A 7158-nucleotide genomic window follows, 5' to 3' on the forward strand; every position below is an offset into this window, starting at 1 on the left:
TCCTAAAACTAAAAGAAGATAAAAAAGTAAGTTAAACCGAGATTAAAGTTAATCTACATTGGTAGAGATGGACATTAAAGATTTCAAATTTAAGGATTATCGGATTATCCCCCCTCGCGATTTCAATCGATCTCATTGATCGCGGTGCCGATATCGCCGCGGCGACGAGACACGTGTTGCGTGCGCGTGCACAGGTATGTACAAACACCGACCGGGCGCGCACGCGCGCGCGGGTAGCCAAGGTGGCCACAACACGAGGGCGAAATCGCGTCGGTCCCAGTCGCGGTCCGTATGACACGTCTGTATTATGTACCGCTTTTTGTGACAGATGTTTTGCGCGATTAATCCGCTTTGTTAATTCGCGGTCGCGCGGTCGCGAGCGTGGTGCAAGAGTACGCGCAAGTGTGCCCCCTTCTCCCGCGGGTCCCACGCGCGCTTAAGAAGCCACGCGTCACCGCCCGTCGCGGTGCTGTCATCGTGCACGAAGAGTCGACATCCATCGAGAGAGTCCGGACTCCGGAGCGGACAGAGAAGGAGAGACATCAGGAGAGACGGAAAGAGAACGAGCGAGGGAGCACCGAAGGAAGGAGAACGCGCTTCGTCAAATGTCTCGCGGACGAGACGGTTAGATATCTTCCTTCGTTGGCGAGCGGAGAGGAAGAGAAAGAGAGAGAGAGAGAGGTAGAGGGTGATAGAGAGAGAGAGGGAGAGAGACGGAGAGACTCGGCCAGCTGGTCTTGCAAGTTCGTTGGGGCCCCGTCACGAACGCCAGGAAGCATCGTCCGCGCGAGGATCGCCCGGGAAGATCGTGGGGGGGGGAGCGATAATCATCGCTCGGCGAAGCTCGGCCTGCTCGGCCGCGACGTGCCCGTGCCATCATCGCGACGACAATGGCAAAGACGTACGATTATTTATTCAAGCTGCTGCTGATCGGCGACTCCGGCGTCGGCAAGACCTGCGTCCTGTTCCGGTTCTCCGAGGACGCGTTCAACACCACCTTCATCTCGACCATCGGTACGTTCCGGTGTCTCCCCGTCTCCCCACCTATCCCCCCCCCCTTGACATCGCCGCTTCGTTTGCGGCGGTTTGCGCGCTTTATTAATCCGCTGGGGCTCGCAAGGCGCGGGCCGGGGTGTGTCTCGAGAAAACGTGTGCCACTCTGCCACTCGATAATGGACAAAGAGCACATTATGCCGATTACAGTAACGTGATTCATCCCGCGCCACGCGCTTGTATCCACTTTTCCACGCATCCTCGGGGAATGCTCCGAATTATTGACTCATCGTCTCGTGTTGTACGTTTTTTCAGGCATTGACTTTAAGATCCGTACCATCGAATTGGACGGGAAGAAAATCAAGCTACAAATATGGTAAATATACTTCATGTTCCTTCTCTCCTCCACCTGCTGATTAATTCGAGTGCAATTTAGATTCGTAAAGTCGAGCTGGATCTTTACGATACGCGACACAGCGAATGTATTTGCGCTTGTGTAGGGACACCGCTGGACAAGAGAGGTTTCGCACCATCACCACGGCGTACTATCGTGGCGCGATGGGAATCATGTTGGTGTACGACGTTACAAATGACAAAAGTTTTGAAAACATAAAGAACTGGATTCGTAATATAGAGGAGAACGCGTCGGCGGACGTGGAGAAAATGTTGTTAGGCAATAAGTGTGAGCTTACAGACAAGAGGCAAGTGACTAAGGAAAGGGGCGAGCAACTGGCTGTGGAGTACGGCATTAAGTTTATGGAAACCTCGGCGAAATCTAGTATCAATGTGGAAGAGGCTTTTTATACTTTGGCGCGCGATATCAAAGCAAAAATGGAAAAGAAACTGGTGAGGAAACATGAATCATACCGTATATACTTCAAGGAGATTACAGATATTGATTGTCCAAATATAGATTATTTTGTAATCGGAATTCATATTTCTGTGTAATTGAGATATGCTGTAATCTATATTTCAACGTGTAAAGCCTTCCACGTCTAAAATCGACAGGTTAATAATTAGATTAATATAAATTAGGGGAAAAAAATGTGCTTATTCACACATATGTATATTAGTTCTCACTTATGAACATTTTTTCTTACGTGTTCTATGAAATAACCACTGTTTCTCTGTTTCCTGTCTCTGTTTCTCTGTGTTTGGTGCTGGTCTATCTTGGCAGAAGGTAACTTTCTTCGTACACCGTTTTTAGTTAAGGGATTACATACCTTTTACAGGCCTAAAACTAGATTCAAATTAATGAATTTTTATTGTGGCTAAAATTGTTTTATTAAAAAATGAAAATACGTGTCTTGCAGAGTAGTCTTTTGAGAATATCTAACCGAAAATATTGATTTTTCGAAAAATGGCAGCGATTTCTAATGAAAAATGCGATTTTGATCTAAAAATCGGTTTTCTTTTATTTATTTATTTCTTAAAAAACAGCCATAAATTGAAAAAAAAATTCTGTGGCAAGCACTCGATTATTGTATTGAGAGTAGCTGTAAAAAATTGCATGCAAATCGGTCCACTAGTCTCCGAGATATTTCTGGTATCGATTTTCAAAACATTGTTTAAAGTTTAAAGAGAAAAACATTGTTTAAAGTTTTACGTGTTACAGATGCATGCTGTGGATAAATTGTTGAATACATTTTTTTTTTTACTTTACACAGCATCGTTGATGGCTGGGCCATAAAATACCTCCTTCTTTTGATGTAGAAGTCTCCTCATTATCTTTTTTTGCTCTTTGCACATCGTCCGCTCATCCTTCGTCGCGTGCAGAATTATTTTCGTTATTTTTGTGAAACTTTTCCGGGCTATAACTTTGTTTTTTTTTTATGAATTTTATTTCGTAAATTTTTCAATGAAAATTTCAGGGAATACTTTTAGGATAGTACTCTATCGAAAAAAAATATATAATTAAAAAATTGATTTTTCTGACCCTGTGAAAGGTATGTAATCCCTTAATTATGTATCTCGAATTCTATATCTATAACGTAACAACTAACACTATTATTTCGTGATGATTATTGCATCTTGTATCATATATCATCTGTGGTCCGTTTAATGTATTTTAACAATATCATACGTGCAAGCAAATGTCTACTAAAAGAATATTGCGACTTTATGCTAATCAAATGTATTAACTCAAACAACATTCGTTGCCTCAAATATTCTTCATACCTCTGATTAATTTCGATCTATATGTCTTGCTTGAGAATGTGTCATTTTTGCATTATTGCATTAATTGTAAACTTGCTTAACGTTTGGGTTTATGTTATATTATGTTATTCATAATTAACTTTGTGATGAATATTTCTAATAACTGAACAAATACAAATCACAATGATAATACGCATGATGGGCGCACTATCTTAATTGCTAGACGGAGTAACAAATAACACTGTCTGGTGATGAGCAAAGTGTACCAAAAATGGCGTGAGACTATGATGAGATTTTGTGCACTAAATATACCTGCTTAAGTTGCGTCACGCATTCTGTTAATACCGTGTCTTGTTTTACGCAGGAGGCATCGAATCCACCGAAAGGCGGCGGCCATCAGTTGAAAGCTTCAGAACCACAGAGGAAGCCACCTAGTTGGCTCGCCCGTTGTACTATACTCTGACCCCCCAAATATTTTCAACTGTTCAAGGAGGCGCATCTATTTACTATCATTATTTACTTATGTTCATTTCGTCGAACAAAACCGATGTTCTGTGGAACTTTTTACATCCCAAGTATCGGATATAGTGGGTTTATTCCTTGACAATGAAACGTTATCGCATCGTATTAAAGACTCAGAAATTATTTGCATGAATGTATATTTTTTTTGCCGAAGAAACCCTCAGAGGAGAAAGTATTAAAACATTTTATTATAGAGAAGAAAGTGCGTGTCGTTTTAGTTAATAATGCCACAGCTACAGAGTTTGTTACGCAAATATTCTACTTGTTAATCAATATAATTAAATGGACTTAGGTGAGATAGTTCCGTGATAATTTAAGTTGTCCGGGATCTAATAATGTGATCTATATCTTATCGTGTTTCTTAAGAAGTTTACTGGTGTAATTTATTGAATCAGGTCAGATGTGATATATTAAACACACAATGAACTTCTCCTCTGGTTTTCTTATATCAAGGGTATAATGGTTGATTTTTTTTTATCGAAAAATCACTATTAAGTGTAAAAGTACGTGTTACTTAATTTTTATGGCAATGGGATGAAGTATACAACTTCTTATGCACGAAATTCTGTAATTCATATTTCAACCTGATTTACATCGTGTGTGTTTCTCTTATCGGAGGACCATGTGTCTTTAAAAGTATATATATGTATGTAGAAACATACATCACGCCGTACAACATCACATACAATGACTAAAAATAAGAAAAAAAATAAGATTAAGCAGTATAGGTATCACGATCGTTTTTATACTGTTACTAAGCAGATATAGCTTTTTCACAAAATTAACGGAAAAACGTAAAGTGTACTAGAGCATTAATTGACGTAACTAAAATGCCTTGTGACGAATTGAACAAGAACTTTATAGAGACAATTTTGTTATATCACGGATAGTCATAGAATTTTTATTAGGTCTAAAAAAAAGAAAAAGAGTGGAACGAGCAATGAGTACGCGAAGCTTATCTTCCGGCGGATTTACTTTGCATATAGAAATAGGGATCATTTACAGGGATCTGCAGTAAAAGAAGAAAAAAGAATAAACAAATATATTTCGTTCGCTGGTTGTCGTGATGTGCATCTTGCAAGTTTGCATTTTTACCATCAAAACTTGTTCAACTTATACTTAAATATACAAACGATTATTATAATACATTTTTTATTAATCCTGTACATAACACGTGTCAGTATATTTATTGATAAAATCCTATCCTGTTGTTCTTGATGTGGATGGCAAAGATAATTTTTCTATCTTCGGATGTGTGTCATAATTTACGGATTCTTCCATAGGGCCTGCGTTGTTGATTGTCATTGAAGCTAGCTTATGTTCCAAATCTTTGATTTTTGCTTTATTCTTTTGATGTATCGCGTGCGTGCATAGGCCGACGGTTTGTAAGCGTTGATTGAAGGTAATGATCTCTTCGCAGGATTTCTGGAGGTGTTGATGCTCCTCTTGAAGTTTCGCGATTTTACTAAAAGGTCAATGATGAATTATTGAGTTACAAGATTAAATTTTCGCTTTGTTATTAAAATTATTGTTGTAGAAAAACCGATCAGAGAAAATCTATTATTAAAATTGTGATAAGTTATAAGATTAGAAAAAAGTCGCATGTATAAGATTAAGATTCTGTGTAAAATAATATCGTATAACTATTAAGTGTTTCATTTAATTGCTGCGTATAAAAGGTCGAGCACGGCGAATATTCGACAGGCTTATTCACGACGAGGTCAAACGTACTGATCGATAGCGGTAATAACGCGCGAACTGTCACGTTCGAGATTCTCTAACGCTTGTTCCATTCTCTTGTTACTCGCGTCCCTCTGACGCAGGTTCTCCTCTAAGCGCCGAATTTTGATTGTACACTCGGCCTCGTGCACCTTCGCGGCCGCGGCTTGACTCATCAGGGACTCGTGTTGTTTCGCCATCGCCTCGTATTTGACTCGCAGCTCAACGTTCTCGACCTGATTTTTCGTTTGCTGCTGCTGCGACTCGTTCACCACCTCCGTGACCGCTCTTAGACGCATCCTTAATTCGTGCGAGACACCGCGCTCTTTTTCCAACTCTAACTCCGTGCTGTATAAAGCGTGACGAGCTTCCAGAAGTTCCTTCTGCATCGTCTGCAGGATATCCTACCCTCGAAATTTACATGATTTATATGATATAATTGACAATCAAACCAGCCACTGTGTGTAGAGAAAAAGTACTTAATTATTTCTTTTCTTTAAAAGATGAGTAATTTTTGTTGTAGCATTATTACTAAAAATCTCTCGATTTGAGAAAAGGATTAAGAATCTTTTAATGTGTGTGCAGCACTTGAGAATCAACGCACTTGTGAATTATTTATGAATTTCAAAATAAAGAATAACAAAACACTTTTGCTGAGATAAACAACTGTGCGTAATTTTCGTAATTGAAGATGACTTCGCATCAAGCTTTGATTAATTTAATCGGTAATTTCACTAGCACAATTGCTTCCAACAAAATTTTTAATCAATACATTAGAGTTAATTATAATTAATTAGCATAATTCTAACTAATGTAACGGTTTAATTCGTTGTCTCTAATCTCTAATCTGTCTTTTTTTTCATATTAAATAAACATTCTATCTATGTCGGTACACATTCTATCATCGTGACTCAGAGGGTGACGTCGACCAAATTCCGATTAACTTAATCAATGATTAATTCAACCGGCAACATTTCTAACCATGTAATTCGTTGGGTCCTCAATTTAATTTCCTCTTCTTTCTTTCCGAGTATTAAACAATAAAAAATTAATTATTCTATCCACATGGACGAACTAGTACAAGTATTGCTCATTAATCGTTAATTAAGTTAACCGCAGTTCAGTCGAAGTCGTCCTTAGAAATACGCTCCAAATATAATCCAGGTATCCTGCAATATTTAAACCTTCGCGTATTCATCGATATTACTTCGTGAATTGATTTAAGAACATGCACAGATACACGCGCTGGGCGCAATAAAGGGTTAAGCGCGCTTCGAGTGTTAATCAATATAGACCGTCGTATTATTCACCGCGTCGCTTTGCAACTCGTAGAACTTTTCACGGATTTGCCGCTCCAATTGACAGACGTCCTGCACGCTCGGTGTGTTTCCATCATCCATAATTCGCGACGTGCTCTCGCCTTGGAGTTTGGAGTATAATTGTTAATTAACGCGCGGAACGCGCCTGGAATTGTCAGCTGGAATTTTTGCGTTTTGCAATTGTCTTTAAGTAGAAAAAGCAGGTTTTTAAATAAGAGGCTGATTTGAATAATTAATGAGATCTCATATGTGTTTACATCACATCGCGGTATATATCTATACCTATACAAAAAATGCAATCCCGTTCTGGAACATGTTTATTAATAACGCCTGAACACGTCTGAAGTTCTCAGCTTTAATTTTCGCACTTGCGATTATCTTCAAGTAGGAAGGCAAGCCGCGAGTTTTCAAACAAGAAATTTGATTGAGAAATTATGATTACGTAAAT

At 39.2% G+C, this 7158-nt stretch overlaps 2 protein-coding genes across 2 annotated transcripts; one reads left to right on the forward strand and one right to left on the reverse strand.

Annotated features, from left to right (window-relative positions):
• The first annotated feature begins 254 nt into the window (after positions 1–254).
• Rab8 (RAS oncogene family member Rab8) lies at positions 255–4870 on the forward strand. Its single transcript, XM_077409409.1, has 5 exons — positions 255–681; positions 712–1014; positions 1309–1369; positions 1494–1839; positions 3515–4870. Exons 2-5 carry the CDS (start codon positions 891–893, stop codon positions 3611–3613), a joined length of 630 nt encoding a protein of 209 aa, XP_077265535.1. The 5' UTR covers positions 255–681; positions 712–890; the 3' UTR covers positions 3614–4870.
• LOC143899322 (uncharacterized) lies at positions 4628–6842 on the reverse strand. The gene is made up of 3 exons (XM_077409538.1): positions 5404–6842; positions 4942–5137; positions 4628–4681 (listed from the first exon to the last, which is right to left on the reverse strand). The coding sequence occupies exons 1-3, from the start codon at positions 5778–5780 to the stop codon at positions 4628–4630; spliced, it is 627 nt and encodes a 208-aa protein (XP_077265664.1). The 5' UTR covers positions 5781–6842.
• Positions 6843–7158: the final 316 nt, after the last annotated feature.

Source organism: Temnothorax americanus, unplaced genomic scaffold, assembly GCF_048541705.1.
Source record: "Temnothorax americanus isolate GAGA-0224 unplaced genomic scaffold, ASM4854170v1 Scaffold26, whole genome shotgun sequence".
NCBI classification, from domain to species: domain Eukaryota; kingdom Metazoa; phylum Arthropoda; class Insecta; order Hymenoptera; family Formicidae; genus Temnothorax; species Temnothorax americanus.